We start from the raw sequence: 26619 nt of genomic DNA on the forward strand, positions 1-26619 counted from the left end.
GGGAGAAAAGAGAGAGAGAGACAGAGAGAGAGACTGCCATAGAGGCAGGTGAGGATAGGGGTGGTGATGGAAGCGAAACTGGGGACACTGGTATTGGGAAATGTACAATGGTGGAGGAATGGGCGTTGAAACACTGTGTGACTGAAGCCTAATCATGAACAGCTTTTTATGGGTCTATCTCAGAGTGTTTCAATTTAAAAAATGCAAGATCGGTCTCACTCAGGCTTCCTAGAGCAATTCTCAGATGGTCTCTTCTGTCTGTATTTTTGTAAGACTGAAAAATAATTACATAACTTCATTATATACATAAGTGCATCTTTGTTCTTTGCAAACATAAGGCCCCAATACTGTAACTATTTCCACTGGACACAGATTGACACCATTTTAAGAATAAGCATGAAAAGGGGCTGGAGCAATAGGACAGTGGGGAGGGAGTTTGCCTTGCATGCAGCCAACCCAGGCTCAATCCTCAAAATTCCATATGGTTCCCCAAGCACTGCCAGAGGTAATTTCTGAGCACAGGGCTAGGAGTAAGACCTAAGCATCACCAGGTGTGATCCGTGTGATCCCCTCCCCCCAAAAAAATAAGTATGAACAATTTTAAGGCTTATAATTGACCAAATTGTTTTTCCAAAACATGTCAGTTTATTTTGAAATAGTCATGAATCCTTTACTCAGTAATCTCACTGAAAATAGCTATTAAATTTTGTGAAGTGGTTATTTTATTGTTTTAATCTATTGATGTTCTTTGTCATTTAAAAACTTGGTAACTTGTGCTCAGATCAGTTCATATGTGAGATGAATGCTTAATTTTATTTTTCAACATTTATTTTTCAGGTTTTCTGTTATGTTAAAAACATTGGGTTTCTTGTTGGGTTTGGGGTTGAAAACTTGAGGAGGCTGAATTAGCAATTTTTCAGGGCTATACATTTCTAATTCTTTACAATGATAATCCTTTCTTTGGTTTTACAATCCCTTAGTCATGTCTATTGGGAAGAGAAATCTAAATATATTTGCATATCAATGACTAGGTTTTATTCTTCCTAATTTGAGTCCATTTTTATAATGCACAAATTCTCCTTACATCACTAGCATAGAGGTTCACGTTTTATACACAGCTCTTAAGTTCAACTCCGATCCTAGCAGTTATATCTGTTACCACTATATTCTATTGAGATTGAATCAAATTCTATTGTTCATAACTCTAATTCTGAACTATCAGAGAACTTTCAGTTACTAGCTTTCACTCTTATAAGCGTTTGTTCACATACATCACATACTATCTAGAAAAACTATATCCAGCTGGTAGGATGTTTGCCTTGTGTGCAACCAACTGGGTTTGACCCCCAACAACCCATATGGTCCCCCAACCACCAGTAGGAGTGACCCCTAAGCACAGAGCCATGAGTAAGCCCTGAATATTTCAAGGTGTGGCCCACAAACAAAACAAAAATAACTTGTGGATGGGATGATAGTACAATGGGTAGGGCATTTGCCGTGCATGTGGTCAACCCTGGCTGGATCCCTGGCAGCCTGTAAGTTCCTCTGAACACAGCCAGGAGTAATTCCTGAGTATAGAACCAGAAGTAACCCCTGAGCATCACTGGGTGCGCCCTACCCCTCAAAAAAAGAGAAAAACTAAATTTTTTAAGTCTTGTTGGTATCTAAATCTGTGAACATATGTGGAAAACTGGGTAGGCAAGAGTCCCCTGTATTCATCAAAGTGTGGGGCCTCTTCAACAATACGAGGTTCCTGAGTTTTATAGCTGATAGCTAAGAAGAGCTCTAAGATACTCTATCTCGGAGAGAGGCTCACACAGTGATTTCCTATCTTTTGTCATAAGCAATTTAATTCTATTGGCCCAACAATTCCTTTAATTGAACAACAGATTGTCTACTGTTGTAGTCAATTGTTCTCATTTTTTCCCCTTTGGCTTCCTAGGATCCTTATGGGGGATTAAAGATGCATTGCATAAATAGCTAGTCATTTTCAACTCCAAGTAAAATTTGAATTCAGTGAAAATACAGAAGTTGAATACAGAATACAGAAGATTTCATGCACATGAAAATTACCCAAAAAAGAGTAAAAATACAATGAAATTTTCTCCTGTTATTATCTCTTATAATGCATATATATTATTTATAGTAGAAACAGAAAATACACTTTAAATTTAAATATATAGGAATACTCATAAAAGTCTCCTCTGGAAATAACTAATTCTTAGTGAAAGTTACAAACATTTCTTGGATTTGCTTATTTATAAAATTTTCCTTCTAGAAGCATTTATTAGGTTTAAGATTAAGCTTTGATGAAAGCTTATTGATAAACTGAAATAAAAAAGGTTTTGTTTCAGTAATTATTGTGAAATTGTGAATTCTGATCAAATCCCTTATAATATTCATGGCATTTATGAGGTTTCTCTCCTGAATGGACTCTCTGATGAATCCGAAGAGCTGAGCTATGACTGAACCCTCTACTACAGACAGCACATTGATAAGGCTTCTCTCCTGTGTGCACCCTCTGGTGAATGTGAAGATTAGAGCTGTGGCTAAAGTCTTTTCCACAGTCATCACATTTATAGGGTTTTTCTCCTGTATGAACTCGCTGATGAATGAGAAGATGTGAACGTTGACTGAATCCCTTCCCACACTGCTCACATTTATAGGGTCTCTCTCCAGTATGCACTCTTTGATGAGTAAGCAGCTTTGAACTCTTGCTGAAGCCTTTCCCACATTCATGGCAAGTATAGGGTTTCTCACCTGTATGAACCCTCTGATGAATACGAAGATCTGAGCTGTGACTAAAGTCCTTCCCACAGTTGTCACATTTGTAGGGTTTCTCTCCTGTATGCACTCTCTGATGAATTTGAAGATTGGAGCGCTGGGTAAAGCCCTTGCCACAGTCATCACACTTGTAAGACTTTTCTCCTGTATGGACTAACTGATGGATTCGAAGATTTGAGCTCTGACTGAAGCCCTTACCACACGCATCACACTTATATGGCTTCTCTCCTGTGTGAACTCTCTGATGAACATGAAGCACGGAACTCCGACTAAAAGTCTTACCACATTGATCACATTTAAAAGGCTTTTCTTCTGCATGAAGTTTCTGGTGAATGTGAAGTAATGGATTTCTACTGAGGTCCTTACCAGACGCAAATTTATAGATTTTCTCTTCTGTGTGGACTCTTTGATGATTGTGGAGATTAGAGATCTGACCGAAGCTCTCACCACACACTTTACAGATAAAAGGTACTTCCCCCATGTGGGCTCTGTGTCGAAAGTGAACACCTACACTCTGACTAAAGTTACTGCAAAACTCTTCACATCCATAAAGCCTTTTGCCTACATGGACTTGTGGATGTCTATATAGGTCTGATCTCTGAGAGAAGCATCTTGTGCTGATTGAACACTGATAAAACTTTTCTCCAAGTTTATTTCTTTTGTGAAGAAAACATTGTGAGTTCCAATAATATATTTCTTTACATTTTTTACAGGCACAATATTTCTTTCCCATAGAGTCTTTCAGCAAGTCATTTAGGCATGTGTGTCCAATGTAGTTTGAAAGGGCCCCCTCCACTGGGATATAAGAATGGTTAGCTATGAGCTTCTGTTCTTTTTCTACTGTTAAATTTTTCCATGATATGCCAACATGACATCTACTTCCTTGAAAACCATGTGAATCATTCACATACATTTCTCTAACATAGTCTTGAGAGGGTTTTAATTCTAGGGATTGCCAAGGTATAAACTTTGTAAATTTCAAGTTCCTGGGACTTTTGCCTTCAAAATTTAGTTCATAGTTATGATACCCTGGTACCTGTGACAGTTTTAACCACTCTTGATGCTGGGAAAGGTCCTGCGGCTTTACGTCTCTGGACTTCACCTCATGGGCAGTTTCCATGTAGTTCTGATTCTCATATTTCTGAGTGCTAGCATTTCTCCAGCCTTGCCAAAAGGAAATATTTTCATGTTCTAAATATCCAACTCTTTGTTCTTGTGCTTTGCAGTTTTCTTTCCAGTTTTCTAAAAGAATAAGCAGATAATACAGTGATGAGATGAAACCTGTGTTAAAAATTTTCAGTATCTTGAGCAATAACCTCCATAATAATAGGAATATTTGCGTGGGAGTAAATGGGAAAGAAGAATCCTGACTTAGGCTTTTCTATAGCTGGATATGAAATTTGTTTGTTCATTATGTATTAAGTCACACATTTCATTCTAAAAACCATTTAATACTATCTAATATTATCACCATCTAGTATTTACCAGTTACTGTTAGAAGACAAAAATGTTCATTACCTGATGGAAATAGTATTAAAGACATAGTTATATGACTATAAATAGAGAGCTATTTGAAGAATATATTTTTCTATTCTGGGAAAATATGGTACATTGTGCTTTTAAACATGGTTTCATTAACTTTCTTCTATGACTAGTATCATATAAAGACACTTAGGCTAGCCTACTTAAAGAGGAATATGTGGTTAATACATGTATCCACACTAAATGCTTCACATACATGTGAGTCAGGCTTACTATACCACTTCAACCTGATCAAATACTCAAGACAGAAGATCCACCCAGTCAATTAGAATCATTAAACATTTATCTTAAGTTACCAAGTTCATAGTAATTCATTGCAAAAGCTAACACACACATGTGGGAATCTTAAGTGTAATCCAAAACATAAGTATGATAATCACATATACTTATTAATTACATAGCCCAGTCAGTATCTTGGAGAAAGTCTTTCTGTATCTTCTGTTATCTGACTTGAGACCCATTTAAAGAATATTTCTTCTGTCTCAATATAATAGCTAAATTAGTCAACAGATCTTGTACCAAATGAAATAGATTTTATCCCCAACATTTGGGATAAATTTACCTATGGACATGACATTTGTGTAGTTCTCCCACATGACCTCTCTGTAGAGCTTTCTTTGAGAGGAATCCAGGAATTTCCATTCATCCCAAGTAAATTCAACAGTCACATCTTCAAAAGTTACTGCCATCTGGTCAAAGGTCAAGCTTTCCAAGAAGAACTCTAAGTAAGAAGATGGATTATAAAATGACACACTTTCAGTAGGTAACATGATTCACAAATCAAGCAGAAAAAGAAAGCACTTCAACAGTAACGAAGAAAAGGAAAGATAAAAGGAGACATAGTCATGAAATTATTTAGTTGTCAATTATTGAACACCATCACCATCATAAGAAACATACAACATAGAATGACACTATGTCCTTCACATATATTTCAAGGTACTATCCCAGATAGGCTATTTTGTAGACACTATAAATCATATCCATTTTATTAGTCAATAATAGATGGAGAAGGTTAAGTGAATGCTTAAAATCACAGACCTAGAAGGCAGCACTCTAAGAACCCAGGACTCTATACTTCTCACCAGAACAATTTGTCAACTATAACAATATTGCTAAATGTTATTTATATATTGTTACTTCATGATAAATTTTAGGCATTATTATATAGTTTCTATCATGAAATAAAGAATTACATTAACTCCCCCCATACCCAACTCATCCTCAGGTAGTTTTAGCACTAATTTTAGTTAAATCAGTAGTGCTTATGTAATTAAAAATATACATATACAGTTTGTATGGAAAGATTACCTGATTCATTGGAGTATGAGGGGACTCCAAATTGGTACTCAGGTGCCCAGGGGACACTCCAGGTGATTCTCAGTCCACCAGACCATAGATCCAATATTAGGGCAGAGTATATGTTGTTGGTCACAAAGTCCTGTGGTGTTAGGGATCAAGATGCCAAGTATTTCTTTATCTTATGTTGTCACATCAGTGGTTAATTTAGTCTATGGACCAGTGCCATTCTGTCCAAGTAAAAAGATTGAAAACCACTAATCAACATCGTGTTACATGAGTCATCCCTTGCATTTTCTCTAAAGTTGAAGGTTTTACTCCAATGTGATTCTTGTATTATTCCAAATGGTACAGTTTGAACATTAGATTTATCAAATGTTCAACTATTTCAGAAAAATAAATGTCTGATTTCTGGAGAAATAGCCACCTACTGCTTCTTTAGCTGGCCACCTGTCTCAGATAGCATGGCTATATCCTCAGTTTATGAGACTGATCAATTAGTTCTTTTCTTGCCCCTATTCCTCTATAGAGCAAACTAGGATGTATTTCTTTATGCCAATATGGCTATTAATTTTTTTCCTGGTTATTTCCACTTTAATGCTTAAATTTTTTATTCTGAATACTCTTCATTAGTGTGAATTCATATATTTTAGTCTCTAATAATGCATTTTTAGAAGAGAGATATATAAAACCCCGCCTAAAAGTATTTTAGTGAAATAGCTTAAATCCAAAACATGTCATAAATTGGTTATATGAGAATTTTCATTTACTTCTATACTAAGTCTCAATTCTCTAATTCAATCTAAAACATCAGTAAACATTAATAAAAGTATTTTTAAGTGTTTATAATAAAATGTAAGGAAACCAACTATCATCATATTATAGTAGTAGCTAAATATTATTTAACAGTTATGTGACTAGGATTATACTCTCATTAACTATCTCAATTTTTTATAATACTATCAGCACTAAAGGAATGAAGAAAGTGGCAGTTAGAAAAATTAAACAACTTGTACAAGGTCATGCCTGTAGTCATAAAGTAATCATTTTAAAATCTATACTTATAAAATGCAAATGAGAGAAATTAAAACAACTAGGGAATGTGAAACAAGATTTTGACATACAGTGATACTGTATGGTATACCTTTAAAGAAGGGCAAAGGAAGATGTTTTTAAATAATTAGGATTTAAAATATCCTACCCAAGTACAGTTTTCTAAAGTGAATGAAAATCCATGCCTAAACAATGAAATAGTCATAAGAAAAACTCAGGAATAAAAGAACTCCTACTATTTTTAGATAGGAAAAAAGCAAAAAAAAATTGTTTTTTTTTGCTTTTAAAACAAATTTAAAAGTGTAAAGACAAAGTTTTACTTTAGCACATATAAATAAACATAAAGTAAGAAAGGAAAATTAGGGTTTTCATAAATTTAGTCCACAGAACTGAAAACTACTTAGTTTAAAAAATAAACTCACTGGTTCTTCATTTTGTAAAATGTATAGAGAAATAAAAGCTTTGTCTGTTAATACTGGCTTTGATTTCTATCTTAACAAAGATTTAAGAATTATTATTTAAAATACACAGGACATAAAAAATTTAGTTTTTCCTGAAATATTTATCAAAAATGTGCACATATATGATTTAACCGACATGAAATTTATAAATAATGCTGAATAGAAGTGAAATTTGAAAACCTATTCTTCCCAAATAACTTCAGAAATACCACTATAGTTTTCACTCTGTCCTTTCTAGTCTTCTCATGCACACACATGAACTTAAATACACATACTCCACCAGTGTTTTTCCCTAACAAAGACAAGCACTAAGTCCAGAGAGACAGTACAGAGGTTAAGGTAACTGCTTCGCATATTAAGTCGTGGTTCCCTGAGCACTGTCAGGAGTGATCCCTGAGCATAGAGTCATGAGTAAGTTCTAAACACCACCAGGTTTCCAGGTTTGACCCAAACCCCTCTCCCTCCAGCTCCCCCCCACAAAAAAAAAGTTTAGTATTTATACAGTTTACAATTTTTCCCTTTATATACAACTCCATATCAATACACATACATATATATGTGTGTATATATATATATACAGATTTTCTTATTTGTGATGGTTTTCAAATGTTTATAAATTATTTACTACCCTTCACCACTTCAAGAGGTAGGGACTGACTTCCATTTCTTAAAGACAGGTAGAATTCAGGGACTCCCTTTGGATGAACTGGAGTGTAAAACAGTTAAAGGGTAAGTAGTAAGTGCAACTTTTGAGAAGTAGCTCCTAGAAACACTGCAGCTCCCTTCTTGCTCTTTTTCTTGGATCAGTCACGTGGTGAGAATACTTTGGCACCCCTATGCTATAAGGAACTAAATAAAGCCTACCCTCTAGGTGAGAAATGAAGCATCTTGGTAGCCACTACGTGAATGAACCATTTTACTAGAGCATCCTCCAGCCCCATGAATCCTTCTCATGATTTCTACCCCACTGACACCTTCACCTCATTGTAACCTTAAAGACTCTGCTCTTGAATCACATTGATATGCTGTTTCTAGATTTCTCTAGCCCTTACAAACTGTGAAATAATAAACATTTGTACTTTAAGCTGCAAAGATGCACTAAATCTATAGAGGACAAAAAGAATTACATACATAAAAAGATTATTATGACAAGCAAGCCAATTAACAGAAAAAAAGGACGCTCCAAATAGTTAACCATGACAAATTTAAGATTATTTTTTAAAAAATAATTAATTGAAATTTTAAACAAGATTTAAAAGTTAAATCTTGGCTAAATTATAATTAAAAAGGCAATATAAATCAAGTAGGTTTTGAAACATTATTATTAGGCAAGGTAAAATCAAAGGAAAAAATATTATGCTAGATTAACCAACTAATTTTATGAGAAGTGAAATGGGCCCGTTTTACCACAAACCAGATTATGTATTTGTCACAATTGCTTCAAGTCTTTGTGCCCTAACAAGTATGGAAGTTTCAAATATTCCCAAGAATAAAGAGTAAAATATAATTAGGTTTTATACAGTCATGCCATAATCATCAAGGTTTTGCCAATCTTGTTTCAATCTTCTGCCTCTCCAACTATTGCCACTATTTTTGTATGTTGTTTTGGGGTCGGATCAGCTGGATCTTTGTTCAGGGATCACTGCTGGCAGTGCTCAGGGGACAAGGGACCAGAGGACCTAACACAGGTAAGCTGTGTGCAAGGCAAATGCTTAAACTCTGTACGATCTTTCCAGTCCCAACTGCTACACTGGAGCGTTTTATAGCAAATTCCAAGCAAGAGGTTCTTTTGCTGTTGCTATTATTCATTTCTTCTTTGGAGGTTATACCAGGTGTTGCCAGAAGGTGGAGAACACTTGTGCAGTGTGAAGATCAAACCCAGGGCCTTCCAAAAGCAAAGCACCTGTTTTATCACTTGAGTCACATCATCATCCCATTAAATAATTTTTATGTAAAAATAATTCCAGCATCCCTCCCACCCTCCCCTAATCTTTGACAAAGGAGCAAGAAATGTGAAGTGGAACAAGGAAAGCCTCTTCAACAAGTGGTGCCGGGAAAACTGGACAGCTACATGCAAAAAGATGAACTCAGATCTCTGCCTAATGCCAAGCACCAAGGTCAGATCAAAATTGATAAAATGCCTCAATATCAGACCTGAATCCATGAAGTACATGGAGGAAAATGTAGGCAGAACCCTCCATGACATTGAAGCTGAGGGCATCTTCAAGGATAAAACACCACTGACAAGCAAAGATAAAATGATAAACAGAGATAAATAAATGGGACTATAATAAACTAAGAAGCTTCTGCACCTCAAAGAAATGGTGACTAAAATAGACAGTCCACAGAATGGGAAAAATTATTTAGCCAATATTCATCAGGTAAGCGCTTACTATCCAGGATATGTGGTTTCTGGTAGAAATGGTAGAACTGTACAAGAAAAAACCTCCAACCCCATCAAAAAATGGGGAAAAGAAATTAACAGAAGCTTCCTCAAGAAATACAAATGGCCAAAAGGCACATGAAAAAATGTTCCACACTGCTAATGATCAGGAGATGCAAATTAAAACAACAATTAAGTATCATTTTACACCACAGAGACTGGCACATCAAAAACAAGAAAAAGCAGTGTGTGGGTTCTATGCAGGGAGAAAGGGACTCTCATTCCTTGTTGGTAGGAACGCTGACTGGTCCAGCCTTTTTGGAAAACAATATGGACATTCCTCCAAAACTAGAAATTGAGCTCCCATATGACCCAGCAATGCCACTTCTGGGAATATATCCCGGGGATGCAAAAAGCACAGTAGAAATGACATCTGCACTTGTATGTTTACTGTAGCACTGTTTGCAATAGCCGAGTGCCCGAGAACAGACAACTGGCTAGAGAAACTTTGGTACATCTACACAATGGAATACTATGCCAAAAAGATGAAGTTATGAAATTTGGTTATAAGTGGATGGACATGGAGAGTACCATGCTAAATGAAATTAGTCAGAAAGAGAAAAATAGACATAGAATGCCTGCACTCATTTGTGGAATATAAAATAACATAATGTGAGGCTACACTCAAGGACAGTAGAGACAAGGGCCAGCAGAATCGCTCCATGGTTTGGAAGCCTGCCTCACAGGCTGGGAGGGAAAGGCAGTTGGGATGGAGAAGGGACCACTAAGTCAATGAGCTTGGAGGGATAGCCCAGGAGGAGAGATGAGTGCTTAAAGTAGACTAATATGATGGCCTTTCAGTATCTGTATTGCAAACCTAAAGCCCAAAAGTAGAGAGCGAGTAAGGAGGAAGGAGGTTGGGGTAGGATGGGCTGGGGGGTGGCAGGAGGTATACTGGGAACACTGGTGGTGAAAAATGTGCACAGGTGGAGGGATGGATGTCCGTTCATTGTAGACTGAAACTTGATCATGAAAGCTCTGTAATTGTCTCATGGTGATTCAATAAAAAAAAATTTAAAGAATACATAACCTATTAAATACCATTAATGCCATTAACACTCAACATGGCTTTATATTAATATTCATATTTGTCCTCTACAACTAACTAGCTCAGTTTATTTGTCCCTGAAACTAGATGATAGACTTCCTGTCTGGAATGTTATCTTCAGATTCATAATGGTTATTCAAATCGGAGTTCCTGTTGTTTAAATGACACTCATTCTGGCACCGTTTTATGTGTCAAAACTTTAGCAAATATTAACTTCATATGATTTATTTCCCCAGTGTTAGGGAAAATATTGTTATGTTTATGTGAAAACACCAAGAATGGTTTGATTTGCTCGGGGAGCTTGAACAAGACACCCAACAAATGAGTAAATGGTAGAAAGAAAGGCCTTTTGCACGGGAGGCTTAGAGACTTCTCTGCGAGCGAGAGACACTTGCAGTCAGACTTGGTCCAGACATCTCCATGAGACTCCTTATCCCCACTAGCCATGGAGTATTCTCGGGAATTCTGTAAATGAGAAAAGACAATCCTGCTTACCTGAGATCAACTGTGAGGAAAATAATGAACATCCTTCCTCTGGTGTGCTGCTTTTGTGGAGAAAGGTGGAGTACTGAGAAGGACGAGCTGAGAGGAAAGAAAGCAGGCTTGAGGGGCTGAGTGATAACAACTAGTAGAGCACTTGCCTGGCATGAGACCCACTGGGTTCAATTCCCAACACTCCACACACTCCCAACACTCCACCCGAGTGATTCAACCTGAGTGCAGAGGCAGGAGTAAGCCCTTAACAATGCCAGATATAGCCCCAAAACAATTTTTAAAAGGAGGGGAAAAAAAAGAAAGGTATGACTTGAAATTCCCAAACTCACCACAAGCCCAACATATTGAATGTGACCTCCAAAACTTCCTACAAAGGAGTCATTAAAAGTCCCCCTGCCCCACAAAATTTTTGTTCCTTTTTCAAGCATCAGAGAAGTCAAGAGGACTGGCAACCGAGGTATTACATCTACAGGTCTCATTGAATAGCCAAAGGTACAGTTCCACTTTGGGCATCCAAACACAGAATTTTATCTACAGTTTGATTCCTCATGTGAACCAGATGCTATTTAATTCAGCCTCTATGAGCTGTCTTTAGGAGGCAGTTTCCTTTTTCCCTACTAATGAGAACAAATTTTAGAAAAAGAGAAAAACAGCAGAAAGCCTTCAATAGTTAATATTCTTAAAGTATGCTTATAATTAATTTTAAACATTACTTAAGGACTGGAGCGACAGCACAGCAGGTAAGGCGTTTGCCTTGCACATGGAAGATCGGGTCCTCTGTCCCTCTCCCAGAGCCCGGCAAGTTCCGAGAGTATTCACACACACCCCTCTCCCCCTCCCCCCCCCCCCCCCCCCCCCGCCGCCGCCGCATGGCAGAGACTGGCAAGCTACTCTTGGCGCATTCAATATGGCAAAAACAGTAACAAATCTCACAATGGAGACGTGGAGACGTTACTAGTGCCCGCTGGAGAAAATCCACGAACAACAGGACGATAGTACTACTTAAGTAGAAAAATAATTCCATTGCCCTTCCCTACTTGTTAAAACAGAAACTGGCTATCTACTACACACTAAAGTGCCTAACGATTTTTTTTTAATTTATTTATTTTTAATTAGAGAATCACCGTGAGGGTACAGTTACAGATTTATACACTTTTGTGCTTATACTTCCCTCATACAAAGTTTGGGAACCCATCCCTTCGCCAGTGCCCATTCTCCACCACCCATAAACCCAGTGTCCCTCCCACCCTCCCCAATCCCATCTCCCCCCCACCCCACCCTGCCACTGTGGCAAGGCATTCCCTTCTATTTTCTCTCTCTAATTAGCTGTTGTGGTTTGCAATAAAGGTGTTGAGTGGCCGCTGTGCTCAGTCTCTAGCCCTCATTCAGCCCGCAACTCCCTTCCCCCACATGGCCTTCCACTACAATGTAGTTGGTGATCGCTTCTCTGAGTTGCCCTTTCCCCGGAACGTGAGGCCAGCCTCGAAGCCATGGAGTCAACCTCCTGGTACTTATTTCTACAGTTCTTGGGTGTTAGTCTCCCACTCTGTTATTCTATATACCATAGATGAGTGCAAGTGCCTAACGATTTTAAGATAAGTATCCCAAGATCTCCAAGCACCTAATCAAAGTCTCAACTCTATCACCAATCACTTGCAGAACTCTGAAAATGCTCAAACTTCTGGCGTCTCAGGACCTCATTTTGGTGACCTGTAAAATGGGGGCATAATCCTCTGCCACCCAGGTTATTAATCTGAGGTCTGGAGTGGGGGGGGGGGGCTGCGAGGGGGATGATAAACATGTAACAGCCCGCAATAAAAAAAAGTTCTTGGGTGGTCCAATACAGTACAGGTTTGTATCTCCCACCCCACGCCTTCCTCCCCCCGCCGCCCCCTCCAACAAAAACAAAAACAAAAACGTCACGGGGTTAAGGTCCGGGGATGCAGATTCACAGCTGCCACCACGCGGGCGGGGCTGCGCATCTAGGGCACAGCCTCTGATCCTGCACCAAAGACGGGAGGCCTGGCTCCTCCGAATCCGAGTACTCAGCCGGCCCGAGGACACGAGCTGCGTCGGTCCTCCTCTCCCTCCCCCTTTTGGGTCTAAACAGCGGGATGCCGTCTGGAGGACAGATCTCCGTGGGAGTCGCCAGGATTTCTATGCTGCAGCCTCCTCCCAGCTCCCAGACTCCTCTCCAGTCACGCTTTGCTTTCCCTTTCCTCGTCCGCTTCGGACTTGGACCCCTAAAAGTCGAGTCACTTACTGAGTCTCGGAGGCGCTGATGGCTTACAGCCAAAACACTCGGCCTGCACGAACAATAGCCGCAGCCCGGCTGGACCCCGGCGGAAGCCTCAGGCCTTGGAGTAGACACTCGCAGCGTTGCCATGGGGACTGAAAGAGGCGGGGCGGGGGAATCGAGGCTCCTTATTGGCCAGAAGGATCCCGGCGCCGCGGAGCGCTCCACCGCCCACGTGCGGGGGGAGGGGAGGGCCTGGGGTTTCCAAGCCCGATGTGATGGACCCGTACCTTTCTGGGTGCTTTCCGAACCCCTGGCTGTAAAAGCGACCGGCCTAGCACGATTGTGGGAAACGGCTGATTTCGCGCTGGGTGACCTGCGTCCCTCGTCGCATAGACACCCCCGCTAGCTTTGCCATTACCACCACACCTCAGCTCAAGGGTGGAGTAGCCACGAAGAAGGTTATTTCAAGTTTCCTTTTTTTTTTTTTTTTGCTTTTTGGGTCACACCTGGCTCTGCACTCAGGAATCACTCCTGGCGGTACTCAGGGGACCATATGGGATGCTGGGAATTGAACCCAGGTCGGCCGCGTGCAAGGCAAACGCCCTACCCGCTGTGCTATTGCTCCAGCCCCAAAGAAGATTATTTCAAATTGCTCTTGGGGTTGGGAAAAGACCCTCTTCGCTCCCGCCCACACGCTCGGTGGTCAGGTTGGGCAAGTCCATCCCCCAGTCTCCTCTCCAAATTCTAGGCAGCCCTAGAGACTCCCTGAAGCTCAAGGTGGATGGAGCTCAAGGTGGATGGGTCAGAGTATGAGAATAAAGAACTAATCTCGCTCACTCACTTGCTCGTTGCCCGCCCCCCCCCCCCCCACACACACCTCCACCCCGGGATTCGATCGATCTCCAGCATTCTATGTTCCCAAGCACCACCAGGAGTAATCCCTGAGCGTCGCCAGCTGTGGCCCAACACCTCCTATCCCCAAGTAAAATCTTGACTGTGTTATATTACATTTATAATATATAATAATTCCTTAAGCCTTTTCAATCAAACCTAAATTGGATTGTAGTATATAGCATTTTATTAGGCAAAGAATCTCTGTTCAGACGACCTCTAAAAGCAAGGGATTTACTGAACTACATCATTTACCGGGTTAGAGGTAGGCACACTGGTAATGGGTGTAGGGAATTATGTGCATGAGAAAACATTATTTAACCAGTATTATAATCATTAACCAGTATTATAACCAGTATTATAAATCACAGAATCACAATCAATTTTTAAAAAATAACTGAAGAGGATTCAGTTGCAAGGGAAAGAATACTGAGTAGAAACATATAATGCATTTCTATAAATATAATTTCTAGAAAGATAAATGACATATATAGAAAATGCACTAACCATAGCACAGACTTTTTGAAATCAAGAAACATATACTTTATGCATATTAGATATAATATTGACTTGGTATATATTAATATATATAAATATAGGTATCTCTTCCTAGTTAAGCAATAAGAAAATTTGATCACTTTTGAGACTCAGGAATTAGCCTAAGTTGCCTCTAACCACCAGTCCACAGGTAAAGAAAGGTTAAAACCACAGATCTACCACAGTCATTATAATTGTGGGTTCTAGTACCAATAGGCAGATATACACTGGTACACAGGTATGAATAGGTTGAAAAATGCTGATTTAAATACTGTAAGTAGAGGTTTTCAAACATTTTAAACCCAAGTATCAACATCTGTTTGAACACTGACCCACAGGCCAGCAGTTATAACCACTGCTGCAGGGTTTCAACCCATTAAACCAGCAACTGAAAACTTCTGCTCTAAAGCACAAAAGGAAAAAGATACAGGTGAAACTCGTGAATAAAAACCAGGTAATTGCTCATAGAGCTACAAGATCTAATTTGAATATTCAAAAGTTCCAGGAGAAAACGGAGTGTATAAAAGTGAAGAAATAAAATAATAATTTTTTTAATCTGGGATGATAAAGATGTTAAGGCCTAAATCTGCAAGTCTAGAGCATGAGATATTTTAGTCTAGATTAGTGAATACACTGTGAATATGCATGTACAATTACTAGATGTTAATGATAGAGAAATCTAAACTTTCAGGCAGAGAGGGTAAGCCACCTAAAAAAGACATTAGACTTTTTATTTGCAATATTAAAAACTGGAAAAATGTAACTCGGAAGATGAAATATCTCAGAGAGCTGGAGCAAACGCCTTACATCCTTGATTTACTAAGTTTGATCCCTAGGGACCGATAGCAGGCCTCCCCAGCTACCACCTGAAGGCCCCCAAGCACAGCTGTCAGTGGTTGGAGTGACTTCTGAGTACCACTAGGGAGATTTCAGTGGACTGCAGTACCACTGGGTCTGAGCAGTGTTGCCTTATTGGGTCCAAATGCTGAAACATCTAGCCTGATTAGATGAGTATTTCTGGAGTGATCCCCAGGCCATTAAGCATTCCTTGAAAGCCAGCCACCGCACCCCCCCCCAAAGGAAAGAAAACAGTTATATAGGAATTACTGGTTAGTAAAATAAAAGAGCTGCAGTTCATCATTCTAATCATAATCCATCCCAGTGAAATGACTTTTTAACAAGATTTCGTAGTCTTTATAACTCAGATCTTCCCACTCTAAAAAAATAATGAACTAAGCGAAGAGTATATAAGCTAAAACAGAGATAGTGAAGTAAAATTTGGAAAAGGAAACAAGATGTTATTTGATGTGAGGTAAAATACCTAATGTAAGATTAAAAAGCAATAAATTATCAGTTATGTTAAAGACTAAAGGACTGAGTTTTCCTACATAGAAGGTAGGAATGCTGCACTGAATCAAGAAACAAATTCAGCTGTGTGACTTATATAAGAAATAACTGAGTTTGGTCAAAAAGGTACTAGACCAAAATAAAAATTTATAATAATACACAAAACTAACTGAAAGTGAATTTAACAATTAAATATTAAACTCTACTTATTGGTGAGATACATATGGAAAAGTATTATAATACTATCAAACTTGCTAAAATTCACGCACAAAGCTTTATAAATTGGATAATTCATGAAAAAGCACAGTCTGTGAGAATATGCAATTTTGTATAAGAATTACAAGAGACAAAAAAATAAGGTCATACAGAAATTGAATAGCTAATTTAAATCAGAAGGATATCCTAGTTGATAAGGATATTCAGTAATAAGAGCATACTTTTTTTCATAGAAAACTACAAAAACTAATTATGAGCACTAGCATCCTCATCCCAGCTGATAAGTTTTTAGTTCCTCTAGCAAGCAAAGAGAATCTCTTCACCCACAGCTGTCTTCTCAAGGTGTGTATACACCTCCCTGCATTCCTACACTTTTTGGCTTGTCTCTTGTTCCTAAGGATGAATTGTCACTATTCCTGTCCACATGTAGACCCAACTCCAGAAATTCACTCTCCTTGTGACATTTTTTTTGTGTGTGTGTTTGTGTGTGTGTGTGTGTGTGTGTGTGTGTTTACTGGGTATTTTCTCTTTATCAACAATCAAGTATGCTCTTATTTTTCCCTCCTAACTACTGAACAACATTTCTTGAAGAAAAAAAAAAAAAGCCTATCTTCAAATTTTTCTCCAACCAATCTATGTTGAGCTTAGTTCCATGAGGTTTTTCACCTCACTTTTAATCTGAAATTGGTCTTCTTCAAATCACTAAAAAAGAGAAGACTGTAGTAGATGCTCATTAACTATGTAGGGATTCGTGAATAAAAGGATGCTACTTAATTGGGAGCCAGCAATCAGGGTAAAATCTTTTTGATGCTAGAGTTCAGCTCCCAGAGCCCTTCTACTCTGCAAATTATCACTTATCTGGAAAGGGGTTAGGAGGTGGGACTCTGTAACCCCCAGGTGTGCCGGATGCTGCGGATGCAGAGTGTCTATTTGAACAATGGAGACCCTCCCAGGAGCAGTATTGGGAGGAAGGTGTTCGAGACTTAGGCCAGGAGAGATTGCTTGGAAATAACCCCATGCCTGCCCAGCCAATGGGATGAGAGATCCGCTGGGCCCGGCAGTGAAGGCCCAACGGACCCGCACCCGTGGCGCAGGCAACTCTCTGCACGTGTTTCTGCTCCCTGCCTGAGATTAGGCTTTAAAGGGTCCCAGGGTGAGTTCCTCTTTCTCAGCGAACAGCAAGAACTGATTAAGCTCTACGTTTCTTTGTCATTTACGTCTTTGGTTCCTGATTTTCAGTGTAGGATCCGCCACCGGCTCCCACTGTGACCGAAGGTAAGGAATGATGTTTCCTCCTCTGCAAGTGTCTGCACTGGGAAGTTAGATCTGCCGGGTCTTTTGAACATCCACAGGGTGTGCAGACCCTGAATTGAGCGTGGAGGAGCTGCTCGGATTCCCTTTCCGGGTCGGAGAACGCCTCTGGCCTTGCAGGTTGGGAGAGTTGAGAGCGAATTTGCTGTACCAGGGAGGCAGGGAGCCCAGCACCCACGTGCACGTTTGGGTAAGCCTCCCCTTTGGGTGGGATCTCGCAGAAAGAGCCGGCGTCTCACAGCCGAGGTCTAATGCTGTCAGTAATCCCAGTGAACCAGTCTTGATGAATTCAGGGACGACTCTGTCCCCGACTCAGGCAAGTGTTCCTTCAAGTTGAGAAAATTCCCTCTGCGCAGTTACGCCTCCACTCTGGGCTGCTCCAAACCCGTTTGGATTGAAGATGAATATTTTTTTTCTTTTTTGGGTCACCCCCGGCGTTGCACAGGGGTCACTCCTGGCTCATGCACCCAGGAATCACTCCTGGCGGCGCTCAGGGGACAATATAGGATGCTGGGAATCGAACCCGGGTCGCCGGTGTGCAAGGCAAACGCCTTACTCGCTGTGCTATAGCTCCAGTCCCTGAAGATGAATTTAACCGTCGGAACTTTGCAATACTCTGTTCCGCGCTGCCAGTTCTCTCTTGGCCAAATTTTAGAACTGTGCCCGTTTGTTTGCTTACCTTCCAGCGGTAGTAAGTAGTAAGGCTTCAATCAGTTCCCACCCCCTTACCCAGCAGTAATTTAAAACGGCTCTCTTCAGAACTCTCACCCATCAAGGTCAAGTACAGTGGAAAATTATCTTGAACTCTGGAATATGACATATTATTAGTACTTTACATTAGTATCCTTTTATAATTAAGAAATATGTTGATGAAAGAAAGTCGTCACAAATTACATTAAACCCCAATATATAGCCATGATTAATATATATGTACAGGTATGTATGTATGTATGTATATATATATGCATATTTAACATAGAGGTCTCATCCTCAAAGTCCTGGTGCCCAGTCATAATTCCTTAGTTGCAAACTCAATTTTCCTACCAGATATTCATAATACTGCAAGCATTGCTTATTGCTGCATGAGGTCACTTTAATGACTGAAAGATCAAATGTGTTACATCGCTATGCATTTATTTTATTAATTGAATTCTAATTTGGCAGTTAATAGTCTTCTAAAAATGTGTGCATAACCTTTTTATGTATTTGGGGGTCTTTTCATTGAAAATTGTTCCAGAAGAGTATTATGACGCAGAAAAGTTACCGTTTGAGCAAATTTTGCGTGATTTAATTTTTTTTCTCTTAGTAGACACAGCTTTCCTAGAATGTATCTATAATATATAATAGGTAATATATAAGTACAAATGAATATTTACATCAATATTATCTATTTCTTTCATTCTTATTATCTGGCATTGATTTTTTAAAGCCTTACACCTGCCAGAGATAATTATAAAGTGATGACACCTGAGTTTTATTAGTTTTGCTATCTTAAATTTTGAATGTTTTCTGAAATACTTGTTAGCAGTTTACCTTTTTTTCCTACCTATGAATATTATTCATACTATAATTTGCTCTTAGTGTTTTTAAAGTCTATTTTATTAAATATTGTAGATGATACTGTATTGTAGGTAATAAGAATATATTTTAGTCAGTTACAATTCACATGGAAGAGTGACCAGTCAATGATTTCCAACTTGCCTATCTTAAACTATCACCAAGTTAAGAAATAGATCATTACTAGTTCCTAGGGTCACCTCCCTGAGTGCAATACCTCCCTCCCAGTGGGGACAAATTAAACTAATTTTTAGTCCGAAGCTACTTCTTAGTCCTAACTTATTAAGAAATGTGGGCTTAGGCGCCTGAGTGTGGCATTAGAGGCTTGAGTGATAGTGCAGCTGGTACCTCTTCTAAGGTATCATGAATATTCTTTTATTTCCGGCCACCCCCACTACAGCTTTGAAATGCTAAGAACATAATTACTTGCTTGTTTTGTGAGTGTATCAGCTGATTTTTGTGGGAACAGCTCACATATTATCCTAATCACAACAAATGCTTCCCTTCCTAGTTATAGGATTCTGTCCTTAAATTCTGATAAATATATTTTTATGAACTATTTTATGCTATTTTTTCTATATTTTTTGTTTATAGAGGACTGGTGAGTTAAACTCAAGGCAGGACTGGTTTCAACCTGGGGCAATTTGTTGCTCTCATGACTTCAGATAATGTTTGTCATAATTGTGAGAGATTGTTCTGACGGTATTTAGAAGGTTGAGGCCAGGAATGCTGCCAAATAGCCTATGCACCAATAGTTTTCTCCAAATCAATAATTTCTGGTTTAAAAAATGTCAGTAGTAGCAAGGTTGAGATTCTTCAAAAAAGATTCCATTAGAATAATCAAAGGGAAAAAATCAGACGAGTGTATGAAAAGGGTGGGATTTTCCTTTTACTTAGATAAAATTCACTTCCTAATAACTCATCTCTACCCTTGATGGAAAAGAATGCTTTCCTCTTTCTAGAACAGAGAAGATTCCCATTACATATTTGAGGTTCCCTCTCTACCATTAGTCCAGCATTCAGTACGAGATCAGGTATCACAGAACTTGGCTTTCACAGAATTCATTTGAATTCTCAGGCCTAGAATAATAGTGTAAACTTAAGATGCAGTGGTTAATAGTGGAAAGTGATCTTTGAGGTTTTATTTTTGTTGTTGAGGGGCATACCAGCAGTATTTAGGGCTTAACTCCTGTTTTGCTGCTCAGGGATCATTCCTAGCTGGGTTTGGGGGTCCATGTCTGGTGCGGTGGTCAAGTTAGGTCACAAACATCAAGGCAAATGTCCTACACACTGCACTATCCCTCCAGCCCCAGCTTTGACATTTTGGATTCTAGGTGTCAAATCTAAAAGTTGATCAGAATTTTAATATCTGGGTCCTTGTATCTTTAAAAACTATTTTTTAAGACTAGAGAAAATTTGAGTATTTTTTTTCAGAAATACTCAACTGAGATTCTCAACATGTGTTGTAATTAATATATGCTAAGTAATTTATATATTTTTCCTTTTGGGAGGATGGGGGGGTGGGTTCCTGGCAGTGAACCGGAGACCACCAGGGCTACTTCTAGCAGCAGAATGGCACTTTGGACCTTGCACATGCAAGATGCACTCCACTAAATCCATATGCCCAGTGACCCAATTCTTATTTAACAGATAAGTTTTAATTATCATTAAATGACAATAACTCACAACATTAAATTTTTAAATTGAAATACTTTTAGGTCACAGATCCTCATTTTAATCCAGAACATCTTTTGGAAATTTTTGACACTTTCATAGAAAAGTAACAAAACCAGACAATATCTGTTTTACCCCTCTAAAATATAAAAAATGACTATAAAAAACAATAAACCTTCTCCTTGGGGCTGGAGCAATAGCACAGCGGGTAGGGCATTTGCCTTGCATGACGCCGACTACTAGCATCCAATATGGTACCCCGAGCACTGTCAAGAGTAATTCCTGAATGCAGAGCCAGGAGTAAACCCTGAGCATTGCCGGGTGTGACTGAAAAAGAAAAAAAAAAACACCTTTCTCCAACTACAGCATAAATACCCTTTGGAGGGAGGCCAGACTGTATTGTACTCTCTGTCAAATTTATAGATACACAATTTTTGAATCAAAGGGTAACATAGAAAGGCAAGAAGAAAATTACAGTATGACACAGAGAGCATAAAGAAGAGATATATAAAGAATTTATGCATTAAAAAATAGCTATTGGGGGCTGGAGCAATAGCACAGTGGGTAGGGCATTTGCCTTGCATGCGGCTGACCCGGGTTCAATTCCTCCGTTCCTCTTGGAGAGCCTGGCAAACTACCAAGAGTATCTCGCCCGCACGGTAGAGCCTGGCAAGCTACCTGTGGTGTATTCGATATGCCAAAAACAGTAACAAGTCTCACAATGGAGACGTTACTGGTGCCCGCTCGAGCAAATCGATGAGCAATGGAATGGGAAGACAGTGCTACAGTGCTACCTGGTACCAAGTCAGTTAGATGCCTATTTCTGCCTCTAATCCTTGCGGAGGCAGTATTGTGTTTTTTGTTGTTTTTGTTGCTGTTTAAATCAGGGCTATACCCAGCTGTGCTGGGAAGGGGGAAGGAGGGTCACTTCCAGAGAGACGCTTGGTCAGATTGTGTGCTGGCTCCACCAGGCCGCACTCAGCCGGGCTTGCAGGGGAGGGGACAGTGTTGGGTGTAGGTGGTGTTTCTTGAGTATGGTTTGATGTTAATGAGTAACTCAGAGGACTCGGAGAAATTAAAAATTCTGAATAAAATTAATGGATTAATTTCCTTAGTAATTGGATACAGGTGAAATTCAGATAGCACATAGAGGAGGTCTGGAAAAGTGGAGAGAATTCCCTTATTGCAGGGGGCAGGGCGAGGAAACGGCCCACATATTTATAGGCTGGGAATTAAAGATGTTTATAGCTCATTTTACCCTCACCCTAGTCTATGTCCACTATTTCATTGAAGTTTCCTCAAAGTCCTGACTCACTGTACACTTGGAGATGGCTCGCTTTGTTTTAAGTAAAATCTCCCTTTAGTACCTTTTTTTTTCTTTAGTCATCTTTTCCAGTCCTTTTAGCAAGAATAGGACAGGCAGTACTCAAGACTGCAAAGAAGTTTAGGCATTTGGAATTCTGATGTACTATTTGCTAGCTCTGTCTTTAGGCAAATCACTGACGAGGAGATAAATAAATTGAACACCTGGGTTAAAGATTTTCTGCAGTGCCTAGAGATAGGTTTTCTGTAGGGCCTAACCTGAATAAAAAACTGAACAGGGCTCTTAGCTGATAAATGAGAGGAAAACAATTCTTAAGACTAGGATTTGGTAATATTTTAACTGCCTCGGTATTGGAGTGAGGGCATGAAACTACCCCGTTAACTCTCATAGAATGGGTGGTGGGAAATTTCAGTTTGAGTAGTCGTTTATAAGGTCTGAAGTACTCATCAAAGTGAAGTAAGTCCTAAAGAGTTGAGGTCAAGGATTTGGAGTAGGCTTTAACTTGGAGTGGTGTAAGAGCTGGTAAGCCAGAGATTCCGACCCTAGTGACTGTACATGGACTTGTGGCCAAAAGTGACAAGACAAGTAGTTGTGGTGGCCTGCTTCATATCATGTACTTTATGGATAATGATGTGCTGGTGAAGGAACAGTGCTTTACAAGCAGAGATATTTCTTGGGTCTTGGCAGGGAAGAGAGGGATGAGGAAATTTGCTATGCTTAGGAGCCTGTTCGGTGCTGGGCTAATTTCTCTTATCATAGGTCTCTCAAGCTAGTCCTGATGTACTCGCTTTGCAGAAGAGTAAACTGAAATCCAGAGACATGAATTGACTTTATTTTGTTGCCGCTCATATAGGATGGGTTTAGATGTAATTTTTGGGAAGGTGGAAGAAGCTGTCTAATCTAAGAAACATAATAGATGTTTTGTGATTGAAAATGTGCTAAAAATGTATATTAGGTTGGTACTGAGCTTCATATAGTAGGTTAGAGCATATTCACATGAAATTAATTTTTTTTCTGGATATTTTATTTTCTAACTTTTTTTCTCCTAAGTCCCGTTTATTCCATGCTCTTTTATTCTACCCTCCCACCACTCAGGGAAGCTGAATATTGATCTGTAGAACAAGATGGAAGATATGTCATCTTCTTCCATATTTTTGGATTTTGGACTGCTGTTGTATTTGGAAGAGTTAAACAAAGATGAATTTAATAAATTCAAGTTACTTCTAAAGGAAGAGCCCATGAAACCTGGACACTGCCAGATACCCTGGACTGAAGTAAAAAAGGCCAACCGGGAGACACTGGCTAATTTGATGAATGAATATTATTCAAGAGAGCTGGCCTGGGATATAGCGCTCAAAATCTTTGGCAAGCTAAACCTGAGGGATCTGTGCGAGAGAGCAAAATCAGAGCTGAACTGTGAGTTATCTAGGGACATATATGGGGGTAGGGTAGAAGAGGGGAAGATAGAAGAAAGTGCTTCCCAGAGTCTTTTGGAATGGTTTCACTCCCTGGTGGTTAAGTACCCTGGGAACTTGCTAGATTCCTTGAACAATAAAGAGGTGGGGAATTTATTTTTTTAAATTTTTTATTAGTGAATCACCGTGAGGTACAGTTACAAACCTATGAACTTTCTTTTTTCAGGAAACTGAAATTTTTGCATTTCAGTCATACAGTGATCATTTACCCATCCCTCCACCAGTGCCCATTCTCCTCCAGCAATGTTCCCAGTATCCCTCCCATCCCCCACCACCCCACCCTGTCTCTGCGGCAGGGCATTCCCTTTTGTTCTCTCTCCTTTGGGGTTTGCAATAGAGATATTGAGTGGCCTTCATGTTCAGTCTATAGTCTTTCGGCACGCATCTTTCAACCCAAATGGGTCGTCCCAACATCCTCTACTTGGTGTTCCATTCTCTATCTGAGCTGCCTTTCCCCACAGCATGTGAGGCCAGTTCCCAAGCTTGGGACAGACCTTCTGGTCCTTATCTCTACTATTCTTGGGTGTTATTATCCCATTCTGTTACTATATATTCCACAGATGAGTGTGATCTTTCTGTGTCTGTCTCTCTTTCTGACTCATTTCACTTAACATGATAACATTCCATGTTGATCCACTTATATGCAAATTTCATGACTTCATCTTTTCTAACAGCTGCATAGTATTCCATTGTGCAGATGTACGAGGTGGAGAATTTTAAGCAGTTCCTTAACCTGCTTCTTAACTCAGGATGATAACTCATCCATTTGTATCAAGTAGAATGATTAGAGGAACTAATCAAAAAGAATTTATTCCACTTTGTGCTTCTTTACAAAGGAAGCTGTGGGTTAGGTAAAATCTTCAAAGATTACTTAAAGTGAAATATGAAAACTGGACAAAACCTTAAAGAACCTAAGCAATCTTTAAACAATATTTTTAGTCATTCCCAGGTATCAAATATTATAAATATCCCAAATTCCTTTCTCATATTCTAGACTTTATGGCTATAACACCTATATCCATTATTTTCTTTAAGCCTCACCATATCTCCAGAGGTCAGTATAAAAAAGGAAACAGACATGGCCTAGATTCTAGATTCTTAAACTGTGAGTTGTGACCTCAGTCACATAACTTAAATAAATTTTAAAATTTATGATTTATTATCAGTGTTATGTACCTATATACACACCACAGTTTTTCAGGTGAAAAGGATGGCGAGTGTTAAGTTTTAAAAGCTTTTCACAGAGTTACAGGATGCAGAAGGGTTACAGGATGCAAGAGGTTCACTACTTCAATGTTGTTCATCTAACATCACTTTTCCCCTCAGCTAAGTTGGTAGATTTGAGGTTTTAATTTTCTTAAAGCCATTTGATCAGAGAAGTGAATCGGTGGGGGGAAATATGTTATCCTTGTGTTCAGTAAATCTCATGATCTTTTGGAATAAACATGTTACAGGGGCATCTCAGACCAAGACACCCAAGGATGCCGCAGCCATCTTTCAATCACAAGATGAACAAGGTGCAACACTGGGTGAGTTAAAACTTTTTGTCAGATTTTTGGAGGAACCTGAATTTTTGAAAATGAGAACTTACCTCCCCCAGAAGACCTTTGCTCAATTCCAGTTAACATTTTTCACTACCTTCTTGCCCATGATTCAAAACTAATGATAACTGCCTCTCTGACCAGACAGACTTGGAGCCACCTAAATTTAGGACTTCTTGAGAATAGTATTTTGAAGTGTTTACTTAAAAGCTGACATTTGATCTTAAAAGGTATATACACGTATGTGTTTTATGGTCCCTGAATTGACAGGCACTATTTGACATCTACAAACTTTCTTAAGAAATGATGCTTTGGAGACAGGAGTGATAGTATAGCGGGTAGGGCTTTTACCTTGCACAAGGCTGACCCAGGTTCAATCCCCGATATACCATATCCCCTATGCCCCACAGTAGTAATCTTGAGAACAAAGCCAAGAATAAGCCCTGAGCACTGCCGGGTGTGACCCCAAAACAAAAATAAATGGCCCTTTAGTGCTCAGTCAATCTGGATTTGATCCCAGGTACCCCTAGCACTGCCTGGAGTGATCACTGAGTGTAGATCCAGGAGTAAGCGCTGAGCACCATTGGATGTGGCCACCGAAACAAGGAATATAGGTTTGGGGCTAGGGAGATAAAATGCTCTCCACTCCAATTTGATCATTAGCACTAATTGCCCAAATCCCCAGAACTATTAGGAATATCCCTGGAGGCCTCTGAGCACTTCTGCGTATGGCTTTGGAGGTCCCCCAGCAGTCCCCACATCCCTGAGCCTGACAGTGAACTGCCAGCTTGGTTGGCCAAGTATCACAAGGAGTTCTCTCTGTGCCCCCTGAGTACTCATTCATAAAAAAAAAAAAAACTGAGTTTGTTGCACTCCAAACACTAATTTAAAAAATATATTAAATTACTTAGATAATTTTATAACTTTCTGGCTTGTTTTTGATCCATACCCAAAGGTGCTCAGGCCTTACCTCTGGCTTAATGCTCAGGAATCACTCCTGTTGGTCTTGGGAGACCTTCTGGGACGCTTGGGATTGAACCCAGGTCAACCACTGGCAAGACAAGCACCCTGCGCCTAGAGTGATAGTACAGCAGGTAGGGTGTTTGCCTTGCACACGGCCAACCTGGGTTCAATCCCCAGCATCCCATATGATCCCCCAAGCACCGCCAGGTGTAATTCCTGAGTGCAGAGCCAGGAGTAACCTCTGAGCATCACTGCGTGTAACCCCCCACCAAAAAAGAAAAAAATACAAGCACCCTACCCAGTGTACTATCACTCCACCCCTTACTTCCTGACTTTCTGACCCAATATAAGGATTTTTTCTTTTGCTATAACTTCAGTTTATTCTTTGGCCATAGATTTAAAAAATAAGGGTTTCAGGA

The 26619-nt window shown here is 39.6% G+C and overlaps 2 protein-coding genes across 2 annotated transcripts in view; one reads left to right on the forward strand and one right to left on the reverse strand.

The window, feature by feature from the left end:
• On the reverse strand, window positions 1-13507 carry ZNF214 (zinc finger protein 214). Its single transcript, XM_004613646.2, has 5 exons — window positions 13389-13507; window positions 11126-11212; window positions 5638-5855; window positions 4889-5047; window positions 1-4026 (listed from the first exon to the last, which is right to left on the reverse strand). The coding sequence occupies exons 4-5, from the start codon at window positions 5013-5015 to the stop codon at window positions 2351-2353; spliced, it is 1803 nt and encodes a 600-aa protein (XP_004613703.2). The 5' UTR covers window positions 5016-5047; window positions 5638-5855; window positions 11126-11212; window positions 13389-13507; the 3' UTR covers window positions 1-2350.
• A 638-nt stretch (window positions 13508-14145) lies between these two features.
• NLRP14 (NLR family pyrin domain containing 14) overlaps window positions 14146-26619 on the forward strand; it is a 37866-nt gene continuing 25392 nt past the window's right edge. Inside the window, exons 1-5 of the mRNA XM_055143655.1 lie at window positions 14146-14171; window positions 17595-17630; window positions 19818-19824; window positions 23340-23637; window positions 25151-25225. Coding sequence (XP_054999630.1) covers window positions 14146-14171; window positions 17595-17630; window positions 19818-19824; window positions 23340-23637; window positions 25151-25225 — 442 coding nt within the window. The remainder of the gene's footprint in view (window positions 14172-17594; window positions 17631-19817; window positions 19825-23339; window positions 23638-25150; window positions 25226-26619) is intronic.

Source organism: Sorex araneus, chromosome 6 (assembly GCF_027595985.1).
Source record: "Sorex araneus isolate mSorAra2 chromosome 6, mSorAra2.pri, whole genome shotgun sequence".
NCBI lineage: Eukaryota > Metazoa > Chordata > Mammalia > Eulipotyphla > Soricidae > Sorex > Sorex araneus.

Excerpts from the sequence above, each read along its gene's own strand:
- ZNF214 (XM_004613646.2), bottom strand. The coding sequence starts at position 5,015 with ATGGCAGTAACTTTTGAAGATGTGACTGTTGAATTTACTTGGGATGAA. Across the intron at positions 4,027-4,888 it reads CACAAATGTCATGTCCATAG|AAAACTGGAAAGAAAACTGC; the intron begins GTAAATTTATCC and ends TTATTCTTTTAG.